The 27,717-nt window shown below is 37.5% G+C and overlaps 1 protein-coding gene across 3 annotated transcripts in view; it reads right to left on the bottom strand.

The window, feature by feature from the left end:
* The window catches only part of enox1 (ecto-NOX disulfide-thiol exchanger 1), a 326,189-nt gene that overhangs the window by 41,376 nt on the left and 257,096 nt on the right, over window positions 1–27,717 (bottom strand). For all 3 annotated transcript variants that reach the window (XM_039745280.1, XM_039745281.1, XM_039745282.1), the window contains one exon: window positions 17,797–17,850. In XM_039745280.1, coding sequence (XP_039601214.1) covers window positions 17,797–17,850 — 54 coding nt within the window. The remainder of the gene's footprint in view (window positions 1–17,796; window positions 17,851–27,717) is intronic.

The raw sequence follows: 27,717 nt of genomic DNA, 5'->3' as shown, positions 1-27,717 counted from the left end.
TAGCAAAGTCCAATCTAGCCTTTCTATTCTTGAGGCTTATGAGTGGCTTGCACCTTGCAGTGCACCCTCTGTATTTACTTTCATGCAGTCTTCTCTTTATGGTAGACTTGGATATCGATACGCTGACCCCCTGGAGAGTGTTGTTCACTTGGTTGGCTGTTGTGAAGGGGTTTCTCTTCACCATGGAAATGATTCTTGCGATCATCCACTACTGTTGTCTTCCGTGGACGTCCAGGTCTTTATGTACCAAACTGTAGATTTTGCCACTCGTAATATTGTAGCAATTTCTCGGATGGGTTTTTTTTGTTTTCGCAGCTTAAGGATGGCTTCTTTCACCTGCATGAAGAGCTCCTTTGACCGCATGTTGTCTGTTCACAGCAAAATCTTCCACATGCAAGCACCACACCTCAAATCAACTCCAGGCCTTTTATCTGCTTAATTGATAATGACATAACGACGGACTTGCCCACACCTGCCCATGAAATAGCCTTTGACTCAATTGTCCAATTACTTTTGAGCCCCTGAAATGAAGGGATTGTGTTAAAAAAATGCTTTAGTTCCCTTACATTTTTATGCTATCTTTTTGTTCACCCCACTTAATTAAAGCTGAAAGTTTGCACTTCAACTGCATCTGAGTTGTTTCATTTAAAATTCATTGTGGTAATGTACAGAACCAAAATTAGAAAAAAGTTGTCTCTGTCCAAATATTTATGGACCTAACTGTATATAGAGTATACTTTATACATAAAATATATGTTGTCGTACCTTGCATAACTAATTAACCCTTATGGCACAATAACAATTCAACACATTTATGGTCACTACAGTATTTGGGAAAAGGCTGACTCGCATAAATAAGTAGAGCCGAATAATGCAGTCAAGGAGGTAGCACATTTCCTCTTGTTTGGGTACTTTTCCTCTGTGAGTAAGTTCCAAAACTGTCCATGAGCCCCATACTTCAGCTGAATGTCATCCTGTAGTGTCAAAATCTCATCCTCCACTGCAGAGGAGTTTTAGGTGAAACAGTGTTGCAATTTTTGATGCGGGGGAATCACCCTCAACATCTTCCCTAAATGGATAGCACTTAAATGTAGCGATTGGCTCAAGTAAAGCTGAGTCTTGAAACCATCTGTCAAAGTCTGACAGAGAATTTCAATCTGCTCTGTGTAGCGTATGTTGTCAAGTTGTGCACACGCGTTCCATTGCGTCTCCAGCTCTGACGCAAGGTTTTGGATGTTCCCCAAATCAAGGCACTGCAGCTTTGAGGAAAGATGTTGCATTTTTCGTTTGAAAGCATTAACTGAGGTAATCATATTGACCATGGTTTTCTCTTTTCCTTGGAGCTGTAAATTAAGCTCATTCAACATGTTAGTCAGATTGGAAAAAAAATGGCAAGGCTAGCAGCCATTGATCATTATTAAGTTGCTTGTATTCTGCATGTTTAATGACAAGGAGAAACTCCTTTTTATCCGGCCAGTGGTCTTGAAATCTCAGCAGGAATTTCTCCCTAGCCATCTGCCTCAACGAAGGCCTCTTTTATCATCTCTCCATCTTGGAAGGCCTTCTTATGCTTAATGATCGAGCGACTCACCCAGAACGATGCTTTGGTGTGTCTGCCTTTGCTTTTGAATTCAGCCGAGTGAAAAATGTTGGCTGTCTGATTAACTGCAGTATTAGTTCCCTCTCCTTTCTCTTTCTCAGATCGCTTTTCGGCAGGAAGTCAGTTCTGTAGTTTTTATGAACAGTTCAAAAGTGCCTTTATACATTTTCCTTCTTTGGAATAGCATTGATAGATTGACAGATCAGACAAATGCACTTCGATTGTGACATTGTGAGAGAAAAATATCCTCTTCCAATTCCACATCCAGTAAAGAAAAACAAACTTTTTTTAAAATCCCTTCTTTAGTCTATATAAATTGGAAGGCTAACTAGATCACTTAGATAGCTGGAGTTTTGCAGTAGCTCGCGTGTTTGATCATGCGTGCGGGATGACCAGTGTGTTAGGAAAAAAGAGATCTCAGACTGGCTGCCCTGTATGTCAATCAAGTGGCAATTGCCATAGGGAGGATATATGATAGACTAACATTTAAAAAAAAATTTTCTGAATGCAATGCGATCTACCTGCACTACCTTTCCCATCTACCAACCGATCGCGATTGGCATATTGGGCACCCCTGCTCAATGCCTACAGAGGAGTAAGATCTGTGATGGACTGCTGTTCCGTCCAAGACTATTTCCTGCCTTGTATCCCAGCACTGCCAAATTGTGTATTTATGTTATTCTTATTACAGTTCCACCCACTATGATCAGATGGAAATTAATTTTGTTCCAAAAAAAATAAACACTTAAATCTTACTATCACTAATAAACTATTTCCACTAATAATATAGATGTAAGGATTGTCTTTACAGTGTCCAAAGACATCTGAGTTTTATTTTAAGCCAATTGCTAGAAAAAAGTATACTCTACATATGGATCTACTTTAATTCATTAATTATATTTTATTATTCAAGATTCAAATTAAATAGGTCATGTTCATAACAATTTCATACATGACAGCCTATTTTTTTCCAAATGTGCTATTAAAAGGCACTAACTACTTTTGTTTGATGAAATTCAATGGTACAAAATAAAAATACAATAACAATAACAACTCCCTGTTTTCCTTAAACCATGAATCCTATACAATCACAATTAATCAACCACAAAAAAAAAGAAAATAAACTGTTCACAAGAGGGAACAAGTCAAGGGATTTCAATGTATCACTTAGGGATGCTGAGCACATCATAGATTGAGAAAAAGAACTGCCAGAGCTCCAAGCTCATTTAGTATTTGAAGGTTAGCATGCAGTACTTGTATAAGCATTCTTAACACACTTTCAATTTCTTGACAGAAAACATTGTGGATTTCCAACAGCAAAAGTTTTACAATAATCAGTAGACCTTTCACTTACAAAAATACCTCATAAAATATATTGATCTTTGCAAAATTAATGAATTTTTATTTTCGAAGATGAAAGAAAATCAAAACCCTCATCTGATTTTCTAGCCTTATAAATTTCAATATTTTCCAAGCTATCAATGCCTGCTTAAATATGACAGCACTATTCCCCCTGGCACAGCAATACACTTGTTGACCTCATTAGGACTGGTCCAATTGGCAAGAGCAGAAGGTAAAACAGTGTTTTTACTGCCATAAAAGTTATCTTATTTCAACAGAAATGGTATAATTTACATTTCACTAAGTAGGACTTCAATGAAATTTCAAAAACAGTGTATTCAAAGATACAAATAACAAATTACAAAAGCCATTAATGTACTACTATCAAAATATTATCAGAGATATATCCTTATTAATCATAATTAGTTTACTGGCTGAAAAAAAATATATACTCAAAGAGGCTGGTGAAACCTGATTGGTTATATAGACTATTAGAGTTCAAACACTTTAAAACATGATGGTTAATTTTCCCAGCTTCTAAATCAATCTTGTTTAACAAAGTTGTTGTTTAATATTTCTTAATGACGTACAGTAATTTGCATAAATAAAAAAAAAATTTACTTAGTCTCACAGAAGTGTTAAGATTCTTTACAAAGTAAGGCACCTAGCCGGAAATGTCAACAGAGGCACTGGAACAGCTGCTAAGATCATGTTCATATGAATTGATTATGCCTCCTGGTATTTACTGCTCAATGCTTATGAAGAGATATTACATAAATGAATGTCTGTATATTCTGTATATTTGGCCAAACCTTTCCCCGTGGTGACTTACAAGATCAGGTTAGTGTTTTTACTGAATGGTCTGGAGGACAAAGGAATAAATGCAGGAAAGGTCAGCACAAGACAGTAATAAAGCTCACCAACGCCCAAGAAAAAAGAAAGAAGCAGGCATTGGCCTTAACGATACATGCTGACATGTCACTGTAATATATGTAGTACACTAACACCACGCTGTAAGCCCCATATCTGTATTGGATGCCCTAGAAGAGTTTTAAGTACAGTTCTTTGGCACCAACCCAGTACTGAGTGAGATATAAATAATATGTATCAGCAAAGGTGGCAGGGTAGTGCTATGGCTAATCTGTCTCTGGGACAAAAGAGGACTGTGCATAGCCCCAGACAGGGAGAGCAGAGATGCTTTTGCCTCTTTAAAAGTTCAGGCAGCTGGCATTTTACTATGGAGACATTGCTTGTTTAACGTCAATAAATATCCAGTGGTGCATGAATACCAGACGCAATTCTCAAAATTAAGGCTCTGCCTATCACCAGATGTATTTCTAAGGTTTGGCTACATATAAACCTGGGACTGTGTTTGGAGCTGCATCATGGAAACAGTAGACAAAATTGAATATCTTTAGTGTTGCCCGCCACAATGTGGTAATATCATCTCGTTGTTGACAGTGCTCCTAAGAATGAGTAGAGCATTCTTCAGCTACTAGAGTAGTCCAGGGATATGCCAGGTTACTCTTTTTCACAAAGATTTAAGTTGTCCACAGGGTCCTGAATTGCATTACCCAAAATTCAAACTGCTGTCTTATGAGTTTGTTGAAGACTTTTTACAGATGATGTTTTGATTTATATTTTATAACATTGCCTAATAAAGTAGGTTTTTACGGGCTTTTGTTCATTGTCTCTTGGGGAATAAATATTTTAATATCTTTTATTATACAGTGTAACACTTTACATTTTCAATTAACACTACTGTTATCTTTGTATGCAATGCACATTTCCTCTTATCCACACTGAACTGCATTTTCCAAGAGTTTTCCCTGTTTTAAAGTTTGTCTTTTTAATTAATACCTCCATCATCATTTATTTCCCACTGCTGGCAAATTTTATTCCACACTGGGATAGAGAGGGGTAATGGATCATAGATGCAAGTAGACAATTCATTGATTATGAAAGGTTTGGAATATGAAGAGCTGGAGATGAAAGCTTAATTTTTATAAATGCTAGTGTCTAATTATTTGTATAACCAAGGTTGGAACCAGAATTCTCTTTAGTGCATCAAAAAAACACTGTGGGGCATTTTATATTCTTTATAGTGAGAAGAAAATGTACTGTAGGATTGCTTTCTTGTGTTGTTTCATGGTACCATGCAGGTAACAAAAGTAAATAAAAATACTTCTACCTCTTTAATCAGGAGATAATGGAAGTGTAGAATAAACTGTCATGATCCTGAAGATTACAATGTAAAATTTTGTAGGGTACATCTGGATGATGTATACTTGTAACTGGACAATTCAGCTAATACAAGAAGTGAATGAAAAGTAATGTTTCCAGTTCAATTACTTCGTATTGTTTTTCTGTCAACAATAACCAAGTTTTGTGAGCATATCAAAGAAGAACTTCACATGCTTACTTTTTTTATTTGAAGCATACTAAACTATATGAAGATCTCCATCACAGTAAACAATTTGCAGAAGATGGTAGCCTTTAGCAGTCATAAATTGTGTTTGCACTGGATTTAATAGTGAGCCACAGAGAGGAGTAAGTAAGAAATGACACAAAAAGAGTCAGTCAATGCGAGTGTCACTGTGCAGAGAGTTTTAAAACAAAACTAAAAAGTTAATTGAAAATCAAAATTCCTCAAATTTGTGTTATAGATCGATGTTTGTTTCTTTGAAGTCTTTCTGATAATTATTCCCCTGTTAAGTAATACATACAGTATTATGCCATCCTGTGCAGGGGCCCTACGATTAAATTACAGGTAACAACCTATGTGACTAGCAATTGGGGTTATTGCTACAAAGAATATGGCTGTATCCATACAAACCAACAGGTAAAATGTCAATGTTTGTGCAAAACAGGCAAACTGCATACAGTACATGATGATGTCACCACAAAAATAGTCAACTCTTTCGATTAAAAAAAAAAGAAAAACATATTGAAAAGATCTTGACAAATTCCTAAGAGATGTTTTGAAATAAAATAAGTACTGGGATTCAACTGTGCAATCAATTCCAATTTATTGTTTGACTTAACTTATAAAGTTGAAATCATATTCCTATAGGCAAAACATTTGAATCTGCTGCATCTACTATGAACAACAGTTCACTTCACTTTGCTAACAGTGAAAATGGGTTTTAAATATTTGTACAGTCCCCGTAGTCTAACCCTTTGCTTGAGAAATCAAATCATGAGGATTTAATTGTCCGGTGATGCCCCAAACCCCATAGCTTCCATTATAAAATGTCAGGACAGGATACAAATATAGGGTTCGCTTCCCGGGTCCTCCCTGCGTGGAGTTTGCATGTTCTCCCTGTGTATGCATGGGTTTCCTCCCACGGTCCAAAGACATGCAGGTGCATTGGTGATCCTAAATTGTCCCTAGTGTGTGCTTGATGTGTGTGTTTGGGCACCCTGCCCAGGGTTTGTTTCCTGCCTTGCGCCCTGCGTTGACTGAAATTGGCACCAGCAGTCCCCCGTGACCCTGTAGTTAGGATATAGTGGGTTGGATAATGGATATATATATATATATATATATATATATATATATATATTGTCACGCACGCAGTAGGAGGCCGCAGACGGATTCGAGCGCACCTAGGAACTTTCTCCCTCTGCTTCCTCATAGAAAAAAAGACCTCCCTCCGCCATAGCTGACGGCTGACCGCAGTACGGCACTTCCGCCCTTCCTCCGCCATCTTGCGATGACGTCATCCTTCCCGTCCTCCCTCACGGTCCTTCCCAGCATCCCTGCACTTCCGGCTCCTCCCATATAAAATGGCCGCGGACGCCACGGTTCGGCGTCACGCTTATGAACTCTTAGTTGGTTTATGATTTTGACCTGTTTTGTTTTGTTGCTACGGATTCGCGACAATATACGGGCGGAGAACCCCAAACCCCTTTGCTGTCTCCTGCTCCATTTGTTACAATATATATATATATATATATATATATATATATATATATATATATATATATATATATATATATTTAATCTATAGATAACTTTACAACACAACTTCATGTGGCAAATGCATTTTGTGAAAAAATACTTCAAATACCAAACTTACCCATTATTACCTTCATCTTCATCTCCTGATTATTTCTCTCACAAACACCCAGGACATTTCATCCTGGCCAAAACACACTTGCTAATCCTCCTAATTGTGATCACACCATATCTATCTTTTTTTTCTAGTGTTTCAGGTGTTTAATTACCCATGTGGTCTGTAGTTATACTATGAGACAGCTTGGAATTAGATGGATTGGACAGATTAGTCAGCTTGGAAGACATGACAACATAACTTCAGCCTACCTCTAAGCTATTCACCTTGTGTGCATGTTAAATTTTAACGCATGCAATACTGTACATCACCCCTGAAGCACCTGAATGAGCATTGAATGCAAAAGCGACGGATAGTCCTAGCTAATAGAAATCATCTTGATGTGCACAATATTTCTCTCAGTTTAACTTGAGATGAAAAGTAGGAGTTTGCACCAGTGCGGAAATAATAAATTGCAAGCCAGAAAAACATTGAACATATGGTAAAGAGAAACCACATGGTGAGAATTAAAATCATCAGTCAAGAAGTCATTGCAACATTCTGGAGCAGAGTCCAACATATCCACAAACCAAAGGAAACTGCTTGATAAAACGAATTAATGGAAAAACTGCATAACACCAGTTGATGATTAAAAAAGCAAATAAGCAATTTAGGTTTGGAGAGAGTGCTTTAACTGTGATGAAAGAAAACTCCCAGAAACATGGTGGTACTGAACGGCTGAATCTAGCGTTGGCAGCCACACAGAGTATGCCTAACAAAGGATATGCTAGTTATAAATGGGAAGTGATTGCAATTTATGGAAAATTCTATATCTCACTTATAAAAAAAATAAAAAATTGTGGGAGAAAACTTGGTTTAAAAATTGATAACATCCATCCATCCATCCATTTTCTAACCCGCTGAATCCGAATACAGGGTCACGGGGGTCTGCTGGAGCCAATCCCAGCCAACACAGGGCACAAGGCAGGAACCAACCCTGGGCAGGGTGCCAACCCACCGCAGAAATTAATAACATTTTTTTAATAAATTGTTTTATGCTTAGTTGCAGGACACAATATGTTTAATTTTGAATGAATAGCTAGACAGTACTGTAGAAAAGCATGGTTTAATGGCTTAAGCAAACACTAACTCACCAATGCTCTTTAGCTTTTCAGAGCCTAAAGATCTGTCTAGCGACCGCATGACCAGACCAGTGAATCCTGGCAGATTGAGAAGCAGTGGTGGAGCTGCAGAGGTAGCAATCTCTTAGCTAACTTCCTACGTGTACTGAAGGTGCAAACAGCATTCCAGACCCAAGACTTCAAACTTTTCAGCAGCATCCCTAAAGTGCCCAACTAGTCCATTTTAGGTCAAACAGTACTTGGTGTTTTGTTAAGTTGAGCTGTAGGCCTTATGACACCAATGCAGTACTGGTGCAGAGTCTCAACATTGATTATTAGCTATTTACATTGTTTTTTTAGATAGAGTGCTGTCCTTAAAAGGATTGTGCTCTTTTGCTGCACTATATGGAATTCACATGTGACTTTGGCAGGACTGCCGTTTTTATAGACTCCCCTGCAGCAGCTCTGAAGCTGCTCATTTACATGATAGAATGCCAGCTTATAGTGGAGGTGCCATTCTCGTCATATCTAAAGTGTATGAGAAACAATCTACTCTTGTTTCACTGACAGCTTACAGTAGCTTCAGATCATTACAGAGCACAGTACTTTAAAAAAATGATTTACAAATATACTCACTTACACTGAGGCAATTTAGTGCTGTCAATTAACCTAACATTCATATTTTTTGAATGTGGGAGAAAAACTGAAGTACCCAGAGCAAACCTCACACAGACAAAGGGAGAAAATGCAAGCCTCACATAGACAGTAGCTGGAGTACAATTTGATTTTAAGACCTTGGAGCTGTAAGCTGGCAATGGCCAGTACATACACAAAAACATATTTTATCTAATAAATCCTCAAATCAAGGGATCTTGGTATCAAAACAATTAACGGTGTAGGACCAAGAGGTATTAACTAACACAGTAAAAAAAACTGAAGTTAAATAGAAACACTTAAGCATCTTGTAATAGTGAAAGCTTAGATCTTGAGATGTCACAAAAAAGTGGCTGCACGATTAAACCTGCAAAAGCAGTAGTCTCTGTGGAGTAGTGAGTACAGTGAAGACAAGCATGTATGGACTAAGACAACAAACAGAGACAAAACAAAACATAAACTGAGAAAAGGGCAAAAATATAGGAATTAGGACTAAAAAGGCAAAGAGGACAAAATGAAAGACTTTTAAATGATAGCATACAAAGATGTACAAAAGCCTATGAATTTTTTTTTTTTTATGTAAACCTTTGAAACACGAAGCAAAGAAGCCAAAGAAAAGCACTGAAGAATATGCTCCACCCAACTCACTCTAAAATAACAAAAACACACGACGTGTATACTAATCTATTATACTTGTCACGTTAACAATGGTAAATTTTAACTACTAATGATACCAGTTCCTTGTGCCTAGTTCTAAATTGGCATGTAAAGAATGCCACTTCTAAAACTTACTGACCTATGTTACTGGCTCCTGAGAGGTCAGCTTCTGCCAACAAAGAAAAGACACATTGAGGTCACAGTAAGGACCAGGGTATGAGCCAAGGAGGCTTAGTGTAATTTGGAAGGATCATCATAGTAAACACATGATTATTTATGAGTGTATTTTTTCTTAAAAAGGAAAAAAAAAACACATTTTGCATTTCTCTAATTAGTGTTTATAACTGTAGTTAATTGCATTTTTGCTTGCAAACGAGTTTTTAACATTAAAAAAATTAACGAAAATTAACATGAATGCTGAGCGAAACTGATAACCCTATTATGCAAATGTTTATATTTCTAAGGAGATGCAGACTGTACATAAACTATGGTTCCAATAAATTATATAATCAAATTACAAATTTTCACCCCCTAAACCCCCAAATTTTCCAACCCACACTTTTAGTTTAGGGTTGCACGGAGCTGGTTGAGTATCATGATAAGATAGCACATGGCAGAACTAATCAAAATCAAAAAGTTCATCACAGGAATAACTATTTTGTCTTTAAAAAATATGAAAAACTGCAGGTGTTTCAATAACAGCTACTATAAACAGAAAACCACAAAACAGGTTTTGTCATTTAGAGACTAAAGGTGACAGAGTTTACGCATCGCATATGTCTTATTCCAGTTTTAACAAAACAGGGGCATGAATGTGAGACCTGATTTCAGAAGAGAGGCAAAACTCAAGTGAATATTACGATGGATAGAGCTAGAAGGGAGGCGTGAGAGTGAAAGGCCAGTGCCCAACTTGCTGGTTCCAGTAATCGTTTCTACCAAGTGTATATGCAATGACAGGTAGAATATAACAAGACTAAAAGCACTAGTTACATGGGGAAGATTATATAAAATAAACCTTTGAAAACATAGAGAGTAGAACCATTTTAATTTAAAAAAACATGGTGAGATATAAAATGTATTTAGGTCGCATTAAAGTAGTACTGTGCCAAAATTTAAAAAAATCTGCACTGCAGGTTACTTTATGAGAGTGTGAGAAGTTAGATGAGGTTTACTTGTTTATTAGTCCTTTTCTTTTTTAAACAGCAACATTTTTTTTTAATGAAATGAAGACAATCATACACAGACAAAGGCAGACTAACTCATTCTATGACTCATAGGGGCAATTTTGCAAATCTTAATTAACTTACAGATGTCTGCCAGAGTCTTTAAATGTTCATGCAAACAGCACGTTTCAGTTTTTATTTAAAATAATGAAGAAATGCCAGTTTGAGCTAAAAGTGTCATATGCGAAAGCTTTAAAGCAACAAAATGTTAAAAGTATGAGAGGTTCAGAGTGCATCTGCAAGGTGATGCATACAATGGTATTTTATTGTGATTCATTCCTGAAGCAAGGTTGTGGTGTCTAGCACATTTTTAGACACTAAAGTCACACTGTTTACTTGGCAGTCTGATTTTGGTAGGGTTTACTTGTGTATAGTAGAGACTCAGTTATTAACACTTAAGATTAAAAAAGTTTAAACCTAATTTTTCACTGCCAAAAGACATTTAATATTTGCCTCCACATTTTAGTCTTTTTTTGTACTAATTCAAGGAAAAACTTTCAAATTCCTTTTTAAGATCCAACTGCTTCTCATCATCATTAGCACTAGTATAACAGCCATCTTTGGGTTTACTCAGGTCAGCCAGTTACCTCTTTAATCCTTTTCTGCACTCCCCATGGTTTTGGCACCCTTTGCACTGAGTTATATAAGTTTTATATCATCCAACACCTTCTTTAACCCCTCTCTCTCTCTGAGCCTCATCTCTTCCACATCCCTATTCGTGAACTTCTTTGCCTAGTCATCTGTTGCCATTTTCACTACATGCCTAAACCACCTTTGTCTGTTTCTCCTCAGTATAACACCCATCACCTCCACATCAACTCTTTCTCTTAACTCTGAATTCATCTCACATCATGACACTCTACACGTTAATCTGTTCATTCTGATTGCTGTTCTTAACAGCTTTGCTTTATGTTCCATTTTCATCTTCAATGTTTCACAGTCACTGTCCCAAAAGTTTACTTGAGGTTTTTTCAAATTTATCACATGTACATAAGTATTCACAGCCTTTGCTCAATACTTTTTCGATGTGCGTTTGGCAGCAATTACAGCCTCAAGTCTTTTTGAATATGATGTCACAGGCTTGGCACACCTATTTTTGGCCAGTTTTGCCCATTCCTCTTTGCAGCACCTCTCAAGCTCCATCAGGTTGGATGGGAAGCGTCGGTGCACAGCCATTTTATTGATGTTCAATCAGATTCAACTGTGGGCTCAGGCTGGGCCACTCAAGGACATTCACAGAGTTGTCCTGAAGCCACTCCTTTGATATCTTGGCTGTGTGCTTAGGGTCGTTGTCCTGCTGACAGATGAACCGTCGCCCCAGTCTGAGGTCAAGATAGCTCTGGAGCAGGTTTTAATCCAGGATGTCTCTGTACATTGCTGCAGTCATCTTTCCCTTTATCCTGACTAGTCTCCCAGTTCCCCACAGCATGATGCTGCCACCACCATGCTTCACTGCACTGATGGTATTGGCCTGGTGATGAGCGGTGCCTGGTTTTCTCCAAACATGACGTCTGGCATTCACACCAAAGAGTTCAATCTTTGTCTCATCAGACCAGAGAATTTTGTTTCTCATGGTCTGAGAGTCCTTCAGGTGCTTTTTGGCAAACTCCAGGCGGGCTGCCATGTGCCTTTTACTAAGGAGTGGCTTCCGTCTGGCCACTCTACCATACAGGCCTGATTGGTGGATTGCTGCAGAGATGTTTGCCCTTCTGGAAGGTTCTCCTCTCTCCACAGAGGACCTCTGAAGCTCTGACAGAGTGACCATCGGGTTCTTGGTCACCTCCCTGACTAAGGCCCTTCTCCCCCGATCGCTCAGTTTAGATGGCCTGCCAGCTCTAGGAAGAGTCCTGGTGGTATTAAACTTCTTCCACTTACAGATGATGGAGACCACTGTGCTTATTGGGACCTTCAAAGAAGCAGAAATTTTTCTGTAACCTTCCCAGATATGTGCCTCGAGACAATCCTGTCTTAGAGGTCTACAGACAATTCCTTTGACTTCATGCTTGGTTTGTTCTCTGACATGAACTGTCAACTGTGGGACCTTACATCGACAGGTGTGTGCCTTTCCAAATCATGTCTGATCAACTGAATTTACCACAGGTGGACTCCAAATAAGCTGCAGAAACATCTCAAGGATGATCAGGAGAAACAGGATGCACCTAAGCTCAATTTTGAGCTTCATGGCAAAGGCTGTGAATACTTATGTACATGTGGTTTCTCAACTTTCTCATTTTTAATAAATTTGCAAAAACCTCAAGTAAACTTTTTTCACGTTGTCATTATGGGGTGTTGTGTGTAGAATTCTGAGGAAAAAAATGAATTTAATCGATTTTGGAATAAGGCTGTAACATAACAAAATGTAGAAAAAGTGATGTGCTGTGAATACTTTCTGTATGCACTGTAAAAGGCACCTAAAGGAAATTGACATTAACAGAACCATCCAGCCTCAAACGTTCCTGCTCCAGTACCCTCTTGATGAAGAGATACAATCAGCCAGCTGCTTCTCTTGATGCTATTATTAAAGAAATTGTAGTTTTTTTTTTAAATTAATACAAGTTGAGATATACTCAGAGTAGATTTTATCCATCTATCAATATGCAACAACATTCAAACATTTTGTATGTCGGATTAATTTCAGCATGTCTAAATATATTAAACTGTACACAGATTGAATATTCTCAATATTAACATATGCCCACTTTTCAGGTCTGCTTCACATTTTCCCTTCTTTCAGTATGCATCTTGTGGCGGACCACCCCCAGCCGGGATGCCCAGGAGGACCGAAGGAGGGCTTGCGCCTCATCCAGACCACGAGGGGTGTAGTTGCAGCTTGGTTAATTAACACTAGAATTATCAGAGTCTACGAAAAAAACTTGTAGATCCGTCCCACCTTAAATCGCTTCTTAAAACCGTTGTCACCTCTCCGCCAGCCTCCTCTGTCCTGTAAATGTGCAACCAGCCGGCTATTCCATCCCTCCACCGACTTAGAACGTGCACGAACTTCTCCCAGCTCATGCCTCGATTATCTGGGAGTGAAGTGGAGTTTTAGAGTGGAAATAATAGATTGTTATCTGGATCACACGCATTTCATGTGTGTTTCGTTTCTACAGTAATCTGTGTAAACACAATGTTAAAACAGAAACATTTTCTAATTTTAGTAATAAATGTTACAAAATATAGACATAAACTATAAAATATGTGAAGCCTGAAGGCAAAAGATCAAATAAACACTTACATAAAAGGTTCAAGAGTTTTACAACAGCTTCTGTGGCGTACTGGTAAGATTTCGTCACTTAGAGTGCAGCAGGCTTGTTGTACCTCAAGAGACCCGAGTTCCATTCTCCGCTGGGGAGAAAGTTTATTTATTTTTAACCTTTGCCGTTCTGCCTGCCTGAACTCCCTGTCTATCTATATAGTAGTAACAGTAATTTTATTATTATATAGGAGCTTCCCTGTCTGCCTATCATATAGTGCCTTTCCTTCCTATCTATCTATATATCTATCCCCTTAGATGTTTTTTATATATCTATTATACAGTGCCTTTCCTGTTTATTTATATATCTAGTGCCTTCTCTGCCTATCTGTCTGTCTGATTGCATATAGCGCTGAACTTACTGCTCTGTACTATTCTGTCCTCTGCATGTCCTGGAGTACAAAAGAAACACCACCATACAGCAACATGTGCGATCTGGCAAGATTGGGGAAAAAAACACGAGGTCACTGATTACAAACTGCAAGATGAATGAAAGAGACAATATATGTAAAAACATCATCGCACTAATGCAATATTATTTGAAAACGAACAGCATCAGATCGGGTTTGAATATGCGCCCAATCTGACGCTGTTCATTTTCAAATAATATTGCACGTACTGTGCGTTGAAACTGCTGCACTGACGCCTTCTGTAAAAGTGTCAGCGTGTATTCAAACCCGATCTGACGTTGTTCATTTTCAAATAATATTGCAAGTACTGTACTATTTTAGAATAAAAACATACATTTGATTTTAGTCAGTCTGTAAGAGCCAGTGTAAATTCATGATAATTGTAAAGGTTAGCTTTTTTTTAATTCAGTTCCATTCTCTCAGTCGCGTTCACGATCCCCCCACCCCATCTGACACTGCTGTTTTCACATAAAGACGCAGTATAGCTCTAATGTGATTTATTTGGAGACGCGCTATAGCTCGAATGTTATTTATATAGGGAAGAAAGTACAGTGTCAGTTGCTCATGCAGTGTAATAGGAACCATAGCACAGAGAGATGTGTACACTGCAACAAGTACACATGTCGTAAATATAGGAAGGGTGTGTGGGAATTGTTAATATTTGAATGTGATGATTTTATATAGCCCGGATCGGAAATCAGCAGTTCTTAGCTTTGCACCACGCAAGCTGTCGTATCAACTGTAACTTGCTTTATTTTTTATTCACTTATAGTCTAGAATAAAAGTGCACTTGTTTTGTTATACTTGTACACCAATATATGTTCCTGAGTTTGAGCGACATGGGCATGCTCAAAAAATAGACGTGTAATGTCACGAAAAGTGCACGCAGGCACTTCAGTTCGCAAGCATTATTATGAGAATGCAGTCACAAGTATGCTTCAGAGCTATAGCGCATCTCTATGTGAAAGCAGCAGTGTCAGATTGGGGGCAAGGATCATTAACATGACTGAGAGAATGAAAAGGGAACAAAAAAAAAATAACCTTTAAAAGTATCATAAATTACACTGGCTATTACACACTGAAATCAAATGTATGTTTTTATTTTAAAATAGTAAGAATAAGAGCAGTTTACTTCTCAAAACTGAATCATGCTGGATCAAACTCATGACCTTTTGATTACTAGTCAGCAGCTGATACCATTATGCTACCGTGGCAGTTGTAGTAAGTATACTAAGGCGGCTTTTTTTCTGCAGTTATATTTTTGAATAAAAGCATACTTGTTCTGTTATATTTGTACCTTTTGTGAAAGTGTTTCTTTGATATTTGGACTTCAGGCTTCATACATTATATAGTTTATGCCTACATTTTGTCATTTACTACTGCAAAATGAAAAACGCTTCTGTTTTAAAAATGTGTTTACACAGATTACTGTAGAAACGGAACACACGTGAAATGTGTGTATTCCAAATAATCATCTATTATTTCCACTCTAAAACTCCACTTCACTCCCAGATAATCAATCAAGGCATGAGCTGGGAGAGGTTTGCGCACGTTCTAAGTTGGTGGGGGATGAAATAGCCGGCTACTTGCAGCTTTTCTTTATCAGCACATTTAGATTAACAAAAGACGCTGGCGGAGAGGTGAGAACGGTTTTAAGAAGCGATTTAAGGTGGGACAGATTTACGAGTTTTTTCATAGGCTCTGGTAATTCTAGTGTTAAAAAGTTCTGTTTCATCTCTAAAATGTTAATTTTGAAGTGAGTTTATATACACTAAAAACCTTATTGTTTTCCATACCATAAATGTTTCCTAAACTGAATTACAGAGTCTAAAGAAAAATGTTTAAATGTTAAAAAATGCAGGTGTACTTCTGTCAACACACCTTTCTTTATCCATCTTCTTCCATGCTCACAGGAGGCAGAATAAAGGGAAGGGGATTACTACATAAAAAGTTCAAAACATACATATAATGAAAAGTCTGCATAATATCTTGCAACTTTCTACATTTCAAAACATGAAATCCAGAAAGACGACTTATATTTTGAACTACTCCAAAAATATTCCATCAATTTACAATGACTGCTGCAGCCAGAGGACAGTGAAGATTGTGTTTATATTAAACTTAAGATGGGCTTTGCCTTTGAATGTATATCTGTGGAGAGCAGGGTTAACTGAAGCTTACTAAAATATTACTTTTAGTACATGAAACATATGAAATTGGTTTGGGGAATTGATAAGACTACAGTGGGTGCAAGGAATTAAAGGATGAATGTTCTATTTAAACATATGGCTAAATGTACTAAATGCATACCTGATTTTATTATCATACTCCTATAAAATACTGATTTTCTCATACAGGACTGCAGGGAGGCACTCTCTATCCAGAAACATAGATAGCAAATTAAGATTGACATCTGGGAAGAACGCCAATCCGTCATTGGGCACCTTCATGCTCAGATTTACTTATATTTATTTATATAGGGCCAATATGGAGTCACCATTTAACATAGCAAGCACATCTTTTGAAGGTGGTAGAAACATGAGAAAAACTCCATTGAGAGAGACAGTGAATGAGGAAGAAAACTGAACCCACATCCACGCAGCTATAAATAAACAGCACTTACCACCATACCACCCAGGATTAATCTTCATGCTTTAAAATGTTAACATACTGCGCATTTACCTATGATTTAATTGTGATCACATCTTACGGTTTTAGCTGAATGCTTTACAAACCATTCTTGACTAGTAAATAATGACGATACTTTTGAATAACTGTATATTTAAAGCACATACAAAAGAAAAACTAAACATTAGAACATTAGAACAATCTAGACGAGAACAGGCCATTCAGCCCAACAAAGCTCACCAGTCCTATCCACTTGTTTCTTTCAAGAAAACATCAAGTCGAGTTTTGAAAGTCCCTAACGTCTTACTGTCTACCACACATTGTAGGTATTCAGTTTTGAACCTACTAGATGTTATACACTGCTAATGCGAATAACAGTCTATCATAAAGAAATTCGGACAGCTAACCTTACTAAAGTATTTCACTAATTATCATACTGATCCCAGAAAAGGCAGCTGTGAAGGAAGCATAAATCTATAAGTTGAAAGCTTAAAGCAATGAATAAAGGGTTATAACAGATTTATTTTCTTTAATTTTTGTTTGTTTTTATTCAACATTTAAGAATCTGAAGAAAGCACAAACTTGTGTGATAATTAACCCTGTTTTGCTCCTTGCATTCCCTAGATGTGTCTTTAATTCTCATACAGCTAGCTGTTCTATATTAAAGCACAGCCTCAATTCCACTGCCAGATTTGTTGCTAGTGCTCTCACCTAGAGAGAGTAGTCTTTTATTCCCTAAGCACATTCAGCTGAGGAATCTGGTTGGTATTAAATGAAGTGTTAAACATTACAAGCCAAAACTCATAATACACCCCTTACATATGTCAACAAGGCTTTGGGAACTAGAAAGAACTTACTTCTGAAAGTACCTCGTGGGAGTTTTTCTCCATGGTGTCACCGTTGCTTAGTACCTGAAAAGAAATTAACACTTTTGAAATGTAATTAATTAAAATACTTTTAAATTAAAACAGAAGGCATTTCTAACTTGTTTAAAATATATGGCAATGTGAATACCATGTAGTTAATACATGTGTTATAATGATACCAACCAAATTTTCATCTTGTAACCCCCTTTCTCTTGTTAAGGCTAAATGGGTCCACTCACTGTTCAGATGAAGGAATCTCAAGCACTTTGTTACTGAAAGTAAAGCTGAGAGACCATTATATGAAACAACACCTTGGAGAAAATTTAGGACTAGCCCTGGAAGAAACAACAGTACGTCAAAACGTACCCAAGCCATTAATCATTTATGCCAGGGCTAAATTGTATTTCCTAATGTGCAGATGCTTGCATAAAGATTTGCAGGGTTAACCCACCAGTCGTTCTCATATGCTAATACGTTAGAAAGAGAAAAGTTTTAGCAATAGAAAACATTCCTTCCATACAATGTCATAAGGGAATGGAAGGATTTTTTTCTACTGCCTATCCTGACAGCTTTATGCATAAGACAAGCATTCTGCCCAAAAGCCTGGAAAGAGGACCAGGAGATGAAAACATAGTTTAATTCAGAAATGAGTCAATATCGAAAGATTGTAATTTCATTACCATTCATTACAACCCAAAAACCAAACTAAAATGGAAAGCTATTAGATTGAAAAAACAGAATGTAGAAGGTAACTAACACAAAGTTGTTTTGTTTAAATTCAAATCATGGATGATGAATGATCCATTGCGATGGAATTTAAGTTGTCGAACTGATGACAATAGACCCAGCAATGTCTGTGAAAATGGCCCATGGCAAAAAGGAACAGCGTCCTGCCAACGGGAGTAATAAAATGGTGGCGCCCAGAAGAGAAACTAAATGGCATTATGGTAATATGAAACTAATAACAAACAAATATGTTCTAGAAGTAAATAATTTTGCATAATACGGTAAATAGTCAGAAATGTTCCCAGGTAAAGAAAGCTCATAATTCTATGTATACGTTTGTAAAGAAAATTGTATTTTACTTTAAAAAATTTTTAATAGTACACAGATTATAACAGGAATCAACCCTTTAAGGTACACCAGTCCATCATACTGAAAAGTTATACAAACTCCCACACTGATTCTTTCGAAAGTGGATGAATATCAACGTTCCCAGAAGCATCAGTGCATCAATTATCTATCTATCTATCTATCTATCTATCTATCTATCTATCTATATAATTCACTAAGGCAAGACAACCATGGAAAGCACGCCGGAAGAGGCGAGGATTAACTCTAAGCTGCCGACAAGTGAGACACCTATGGCGCACGCAGGAAAGAGCCACGCCCACCAACTCCAAGACAATTGGATACGACGACAACTCGCAGGGCCACACCCACCAACTCAGACGCGACGACACAGAAAAAATGGCGTCATTTATATTCGTCTGTCGTAGAGGCCACATGCAGTGCAGGTCAGGTTAATGTCATGTGCACTGACTGTTCATAGAGGCATGTTTCTCGCGGAGGTGAATCGCCATATGCAGCGTGTGAAACGGTTTGTGAGAGGTTTCCCATGGGATCCTTAAAACAATCCTTTACAACTGAGGCTGAAGCACAATGAAGTAAGCAGCCTTTAAAATACAACTTTTCGGTTATGATGCATGTCCGCGTGCACCATAGCAAACTGTTTTACATGCTAAATACAGCTATTCGCTTCCACGACAAACATGCGTCTTCTTAGATGCTCCTGCAGGAACACAGAAGATGTTTTCCTGCCCACCAACGCTCCTTTTTTACCGGCCGGCGTCTACCTTCGCTCTCTAGGCATTCACACTGCCTGCCCATTTGCCCGGACGCAAAAACTCACCGACCACCCAGTTAGTCCCTTTCGTCTGCGATAAGAGTCCACATGCACGTCTGAGCCACTCGCCGTTTGTTATGCCGCGGGTTCACTATTGTGTTTTATTTTGCTCTCTCCAGAGTTCCATCTTTTCATTCACTTACTGTTGTATTCTCACACCAACCCGTTTTAGACATCCGTGTCTTTCCAGAAGTGTTTAGCATTCAATAAATAATTATGCATGACATTGACCGTGTGTCTACTCAGCGCAGACAGGCATGGGTAAGCCGTTGAACCCCATTCGGGCTGCAAGCCGTGGAATTCCCACTAAATGTGACTCATACACTTCCACTCATTACGTCCCTACCCTTTGTGCACACCCCCCTCCTACCGTGGTGGGGTATCTTGGTGGATTATATATAGAAAAGCAGCCAAAACCGAGGGGTATCCCATGGGGTCCTTAAAACATTCCTTTACAACTGAGGTTAAAACACAATGAAGTAGGCAGTCTTTAAAAAAAAAGACATTTCAGTTACGACGCACGCCTGCGTGCACTATAGCAAATTGTTTTACACGCTACATGCAGCAATTTATTTCAGCGACAAACATGCGTCTTCTTAGATGCTCCTGCACTTTGTTTACACCCCCATCTCACCTCGCTACTACCGTGATCTGGTGTCTTGGTGGATTATATATAGAAAGGCAGTCAAAACTGCACAGAGCAATGACAAGTTCCATCTTTTCATTCTCATTCTGTTCTATCCTCAAACCCTCCCTTTTTAGACAACTGTATCTTTCCAGAAGTGTTCAACCATCATTAAATAGTTATGCGGTGTTTGTTATGCCGCGGGTTCACTATTGTGTTGTATTTTGCTCTCTCCAGAGTTCCATCTTTTCATTCGCTTACTGTTGTATTCTCACACCAACCAGTTTTAGACAACCGTGTCTTTCCAGAAGTGTTTAGCATTCAATAAATAGTTATGCATGACATTGAGCGTGTGTCGACCTGGCGTGGGTAAGCCGTTGAACCACATTCGGGCTGCAAACTAAGTCCCACTAAGTGTGACTCCTACGCTCCTACTGGTTGCGTCCCAACCCTTTGTACACACCCCCCTCCCACCTTGCTAATACCGTGGTTGGGTGTCTTGGTGGATTATATATAGAAAAGCAGCCAAAACCGCACAGAGCAATGAAACGTCTACGTCGACTTGACGAGTTGAAGGTGGGCACATAAGCGGGCAGTGCATACTTAACGAGAAATCAGCAGACTAGCATGACGTACGGAGCTGAATGGACGTCATTCTCCTTTCCTCCCGTTCCACACTCCGCTCCGTGCACCCCCATCCCTCCGTCTGGCAGGAGAAGGCGAGGGCGGTCGCCAGTTTTCAGTCACTTCAGACGATTGTGTGTTGGTTCGTTCCGTGCATTGTTACAATGTTGCTTTTCTTGCTGATTTATTACATTACCGATTTTTCAAATGTTAATTTTCTCCCTGTGCTTAAAAATCATTAAAAAACCGGCCTGATTATGCGGCGTATGTTACGCCGCGTGTTGGCTAGTTAATTATAAATTCATGATGGGTTATATCAACACCAGAAAGCAAACTGTGCCATAGTTTTAAGGTTTACTTTTACACAATTTTCTTATCCTCCATTTAATGTGAAAAACTAATCTAAAAAGTGAATATAATGTTGTAAACACTATTGGCTACAAATCACATAGCATTATGCACTCTTAAATTCATATCGGACGTACTTCTGTGCATTTTACAATGAAAGTAACATAGCAAAGCTAGAAGGTGTCAGGTGAACAATAATTAGTTTAACCCCAGGACTAAAAAGGAAGTCCTACTGTGACAGGCTAAGGAAATTAAATCTTAGTAGTACTGAACAAAGGAGTATATGTGGGAACAAACTTTAGAGCTTTTCAAGTCTGTAAAACACTGAACGTATTGATTCTATAAAATTCCTCAATGGTGAGTCATACAGTCAACAACTTTGGAGGAAATTAATTGGAAGTGTAAACAGAAACCAGGAAGCATATCTTGACAAAGTTCATGGAAATCTAGAATGAGTTATTGAAACTTGTAGTTTAAAAAGGCACCATGACAGCTTCAAAATTTTAGATGAGATACTTGGATGATTAACTTTTAACACTCACATATTTTGGTCTGTGTGTTGTCATTTACTTGTCATCTCTGTTTTTAATGGAATTAATACTATTTGTATAAGATCACAACAAGCGATTGTGCACCTGCTTTCCAGAAGTGAGTTCCCGGATGAGTCTGATTCAGAGGTTGACCTAATTAAATAATGCTGAATGGAAAAAAAAGTCACGTGTGGAGCTACAGAGAAAAGTTCCAAGAAAGGTGGAAGAAGGATAGACAAAGGTTGAATAAATAAGCAGCCCTTTCATTGCCAACAATAAAAAGGATTCATGCTAATTAATTTATCACCAGGGATAAATTCCTCATTAAGGTAGTACATGCTTTTTCAGGTGAATGGCCATTTCCTTAACCAGTGTGACACAAAAGGAAGAAGTATGTTTAGTACACTGGCAGCAGACCTATTGTGATCTGGTTGAGACTTTGTCAGCTTATTTTATCAGGATTTGCATTAAGTAACTACCTAATTTTCTTATGTTCCACATCAACTTCAGAAACTGGACAAACAATTAATTATAAGTCAAAGATAAAGTGAGTGCTGAATCAGTCAAGACTGTTTTGTCAATGGATTGAGTAGAGGTTGTGTTTTAAATGTGTTTGATGTTAATGACTGTAAATATTGGTAAAATGTTTAATATTTAGGTTTACTGTAGTTGATATGAATAATATTCTTTGGGGAGTGCATTCGTCTGGATGAAATCAGGGTAGCTTATTTTGTTATTTTTGATTTCTGTCCTGTGTCCAAATTCATTATTTTATATTGCTGGTGTTTCTGCATATTTTGGAATTTTGTTCATTTAAGAAGGAGGGTACAGATATAATGATGAGCGTTGGTTGGAATGGCCTGATCTATTGAATGGTCTTTTCTCTGCTGTAACAATTTTGATTTTCATCTTTTGCTCTTTAACTGAGAGGAGCTTCAGTGCTCTCTGAAGATACTTGTTAAGGTTGTGCAGAAAATTTCTTTAAGGCTAGAAGTGTTGTTGTATGTTTTGAAGAGAACATTGACATGTTTCAGTTCAGTCTGGTTTAACCTGGCCACATTATTGTAATGGTAACTGAATTCTACATGTCTGTGTATATAATCAATTTAGTTTGAAGCAGCAAGAGTTAAAAGCAGAGAAGAAAAAAGGGCCAAAGGATGAATAACTGTTCCATTTTACCAAAAGAGGCAGGCATACATCGAGGTCTTCAAACAAGCAAAGGTTAGTACACCAGAAGGTAAGAAAGAAACCAAACATTTTGCTCAAAAACAGTAGTCAAAAAGCACAGGAAAGGTTCAGAAACTAATAATAATATGAAATGAAAACGGTCACTCTTGTCTTTTGACTCACAATCCACAGTTCTGAACGTTCTGCTATTATCTCTGACACCACCACTCTAAATAATAAGATTTATTGAAAGTACATATTCAGTTCAAGTTTTCATTATTATCCTGTGCCACGTCCTCTTTGCCCACCTTAAAAATAATTTGTTAGAAACTAATCACCGTAACACTGAACACTTGTTTACCTTTGAGGATTGCGTATTCTGCAACTCTCTACCCATAGATCAAATTATGAAGGTTCATCAGTAAGCAGTTCACATATGAAAACCAGTTTAGTCTGCCAAACCCGCAATTGCTTATTCTTTCATTCTTCTATATTTATCATACTACTTCTGATCTATACTGTCAACTTTATAATTAATTTCTTAGTTTAGTCTTAGTTTGCAGTTTTCTCCCTAAGGTTTATCAAGTGTTTAATTAAAGATCTTCCTTATACAGATCTCTCTTCAGAAAAAAAACCCAAGGGAATTACTAAGATTTAAAATTATACAACAGTAGATGACAAAACCATGTAACATACAATTAATTTTAAATGGATAAATTTACCATTTATTCCCATCAGTCGACACTCAATAACCCAGATTGAAGTGAAAAACACATTTCCAGAAAGGTTTGCAAATTTAATAAAAATTACTCTTTCAGGTAGATCCTCTCAAGATTTGTTAGATTCGATAGGAAACATCTGTAAACCGCCACCTTCAGGTATCTCCAATGTTCTATGGGTTTTATTCAAGGCCACTCAAAGACAATCAGAAACTTATGCTTTGAGTCATTGATATGCTAAAAGGTCTGAGGTCATGTGCACTCTGGAGCAGATTTTCTTCAAGGATCTCTCTGTATCTGGCTACAGTCACCCTTTCCTTGATTCTGACCAGTCTACTTGTCCCAAAGCATTTCATTTTTGTCTCATCTGACCAGAGAATATTTTCTTTATGCTCTCAGAGTTCCTTAAATGCCATTTAGGAAGTGGGAGTTAGCCATCCTACCATAAATGTCTTATTGATGGAGTGCTGCTGAGAAAGCAGTCTTTTTTACAGGTTCTCCTTTCTCAGTAGAGGAATTCTGAAGCTCTGTTAAAGTAGCCATTGGGTTCTTTGTCACTTCTCAGGGTCAAAGCCCTTCTCGCCCGGCCAACTAGAGTTCTGGTAGTTCCAAATGTCATTTATTTGAAAATTATTGAGGCCACTATGCTCCTGGGAACAGTCATGGCTTTAGAAATAGTTTAATACTCTTGTCCAGAACTATGCCTCACCACAATTTGATTGCAGAGGTCTACTAGAGTTGCTTGAACTTCATGGCTTGGTTTTTGTCCTGACATACAACGTGAATTGTGGGACCTTATAAACACAGGTGTATGCCTTTCTAAAATATGTCCAGTCAATTCAGTCTGTCGCAGATGGACTACAATAAAGATCTAAACATCTGTCAAGGATAATTAAAGCAAACATGCAAATCACGTGAAGCAAATTACAATTTGGAGTGCCACAGCAAAGGGCCTAAATGCTTATATGAAGGGGGAGATTTCAGCTTTTGATTTTAAATAACTTTTTAAATCCTTTCTGAAAACATTTTTTCACTTTGTCATTATGGGTTATTGCGTGTACAGTGAAAAAAAAATGTGATGATTCACACTTAATATTTTCAATCTAAACCAATATAATTCTTTTTAGCTTATTGATCCCACAATTTTTAAGTTGAGGCAACTTATTTAGAGTGATTGGGTGCAATTCACTTATTTTTTTACTGAAGTAAATCTATTTTTTAAGTTCTTTTTTGGCAGTTGGAAAGCCATCAAACTGGAAAGTTCGACTGAAAGAATATACAAATGGCCCCTCAAACACAGCACATGAACAACCTAAAATATTAAGTTAAATGAAATAGGATATTTACGTTTATTCCCTCCACCATAACTTAATTTGGTACAAAAATTTTTTTATTTCAAGCTGCAACAATAAATGACTTAAATAAGTTGCTTGAAAGAGAAAATTTACATTGAATGAACAACATCAATGTTATACTTTTTTCAGTGTAGATCAATGGACAAAAATGGCAAAATTAAACCATTTAAATTTAAATTTACAATACAGTAAATAGTGAAGAATGGGAAAGGGTCTGATTATTTTCTGATCCCAATGTAGAAGCATAATTATTTATTTAAATATACAGCAATTTGATATAAGTATTATAACTGGTCTAAAATGTGAAATTTAGGAAACACCAAAACAGAAGGTAGATGTAGCAGCGTAGGAGGTACATTTAACCGACAACAGAGGACAGTTCCACTAAAACTTAAATGTACAGTGCTCCAGAACAAAATAAACCGTCAGTAGATCCCATATGAATACATACTGTACCTTCTCAAATCCTCCTAACCTAATCCAAGCTTGTGAGGGCAAGCCAGGATCAACCCAACCATCACTGGGCAGAAGTCTGAAAACAATCTTAGACAGGCTGCTTGTTAATTGCAGAGTTCAGACAAACATGCAAATACTCACAGGGGCAAGTTAGCATAACCAAATAACCTAGCATAGGCATGGGTGAAGAAAACTGGATTATTTGGATGAATACCTACCCAGACATGGAGAGAACATTTAGGATAACTATTAAGAAGCATATTAGGGAACCTACAATGCGGTTAGAGAGGAAGATTTTAAAAAAGATGTAAAACCACCTAAAGAGTTTCTTTTAGTATATTGGAAGTAAAAGAACTGTCAAGGAGGAGGTGAAGTGTGTAAAGAATAGTGAAGGGGAATTACAATATACAGACTATGAAAGAGCAGATGTTCTAAACTTGTTCTGAAGTCTTCGCGTGTGAGGAAGTGGGAAACCTCCCAGCAGTAACAGGGACTACTAAAGTTTTAGAGGGAGAAGTACTGCAAAGATTATATATACTGAAATCAAACAAATCACCAAGACCAACTAATATTTATCTTTGAGGGCTTAAGGAAGTTAGTGAGCACATAAATAAACCCTTGACGCATATTTTTAGGAAGTCACTGCACATTTGGGAAATTATGAAGGACTGGAAAATGGTGAATATTATCACATTATATAAAAAATTAATTGGGCAGATCCAAGTAACTATAGACCAGTAAGCTTAACATGCATCACAGGTAAATTAATGGAAGGAGTTATTAAGGAAAAGACTGAGCAACACTTGAGAAGAACAGGAGTTTTACTGGACAGTCAGCATGCTCATATGAAGGAAGGTCATGTTTTACCAACATGATGGAATTCTGTGAGGAACCAACAAATTGATATGACCAAACGTAGAGCATATTATATTATTTTTACCTTCAAAAAGCATCTCTTAAGGTCCACCATGAGAGGCTGGGCATGAAATTAAAAGAGGTGGGAGTTCAGGATGCAAAGTGCAGATGTATGCAGAATTGGTTAAAACACAGGCAGCAGAAGGTTATGGAGTGAGGAACCTCATCAGAATTGGGTGATTTTACGTGTGCTTCAGGGGTTTTGTGCTGGGGTTGCTCTAAACCCCAACCTTTGTGGTGTCACAATCCAGTTTTTAACAATCTGGGGGTGAGTGTGTGTGTTAGTCCCATTCAGTAGTTGGATGTCTGGAACGATCATTAGATTGTCAGAGTGTCATATGAATCAAGCACAATTGTCAATGCTTTTCCTCCTGGTTGAATCAAGCATGATTATCAAAGTAGGGGTTGAGGAAGTCATCCAGAATCATCCGTGATCCACCTGTGATGCTACTGTTATGAAAGGAGTGCAGTCATTGGACCTATGGAAGGGGTTTCGTCAGGTGTCGGCCATGTCCCACCTGCATGCTGCCACTGTGACCTGAGCTTAAACATTGGAGTATTTGAGATTAAAATTAGGTTTATTATGGGTGGTGCAGGGTTTTGTCCAAAGTTGGCCACAACCCACCTGCAATGCTGCCACAATCCATTGATTAAGAACTGCTGCTTTAAATCTATAAATAATGGAATCATGTGAAAAATAACAGAAATAAAAGTTAGTATCAAAGACAATACCCTCTTGGATTAATCGATATACTGTAAGATTCTTGTCCCATGACTTTTTAGTTATTGTGTGTCATATATTGTATGTTTACTTTGAACTGTACAAATGTTGGTTTTATAAAGGACTTTATTATATTGTGCTCTGTGAAAAGTTAAATATAACATAAATATTCACACATTAATAAACTGATTAAACTAACTTTCAGTCCCTGACTATTTATGGTAACTATAAAATGGTTTCAATTTAGTGCAATTTTTGAAAGTTTTAATCTTCATCACTTTCAAGAAATCTTTTGTCAGTTAACAATGGCTCCGTACACAAGTAAAATATTGTTTGTGTCCATTGCTTTAAATACAGACTAAAGATGTGTATAAGCAGTTTTCCTAATTATTTAAAGAATTAAAATGAGTATGTTCACTCTTCTAACTGGATCTGTAAACTATTCTGTGTGGATACGGGGTTCATATCTAACAAAAATAGTTTGCATGTAACACAAAATAATTCATGGTTATTATTGAAATATGACTGGTGATAAAGGAATCTGAA

Source organism: Polypterus senegalus, chromosome 2 (genome assembly GCF_016835505.1).
Source record: "Polypterus senegalus isolate Bchr_013 chromosome 2, ASM1683550v1, whole genome shotgun sequence".
NCBI lineage: Eukaryota > Metazoa > Chordata > Cladistia > Polypteriformes > Polypteridae > Polypterus > Polypterus senegalus.
This window is presented reverse-complemented; position numbering and strand designations above follow the sequence as displayed.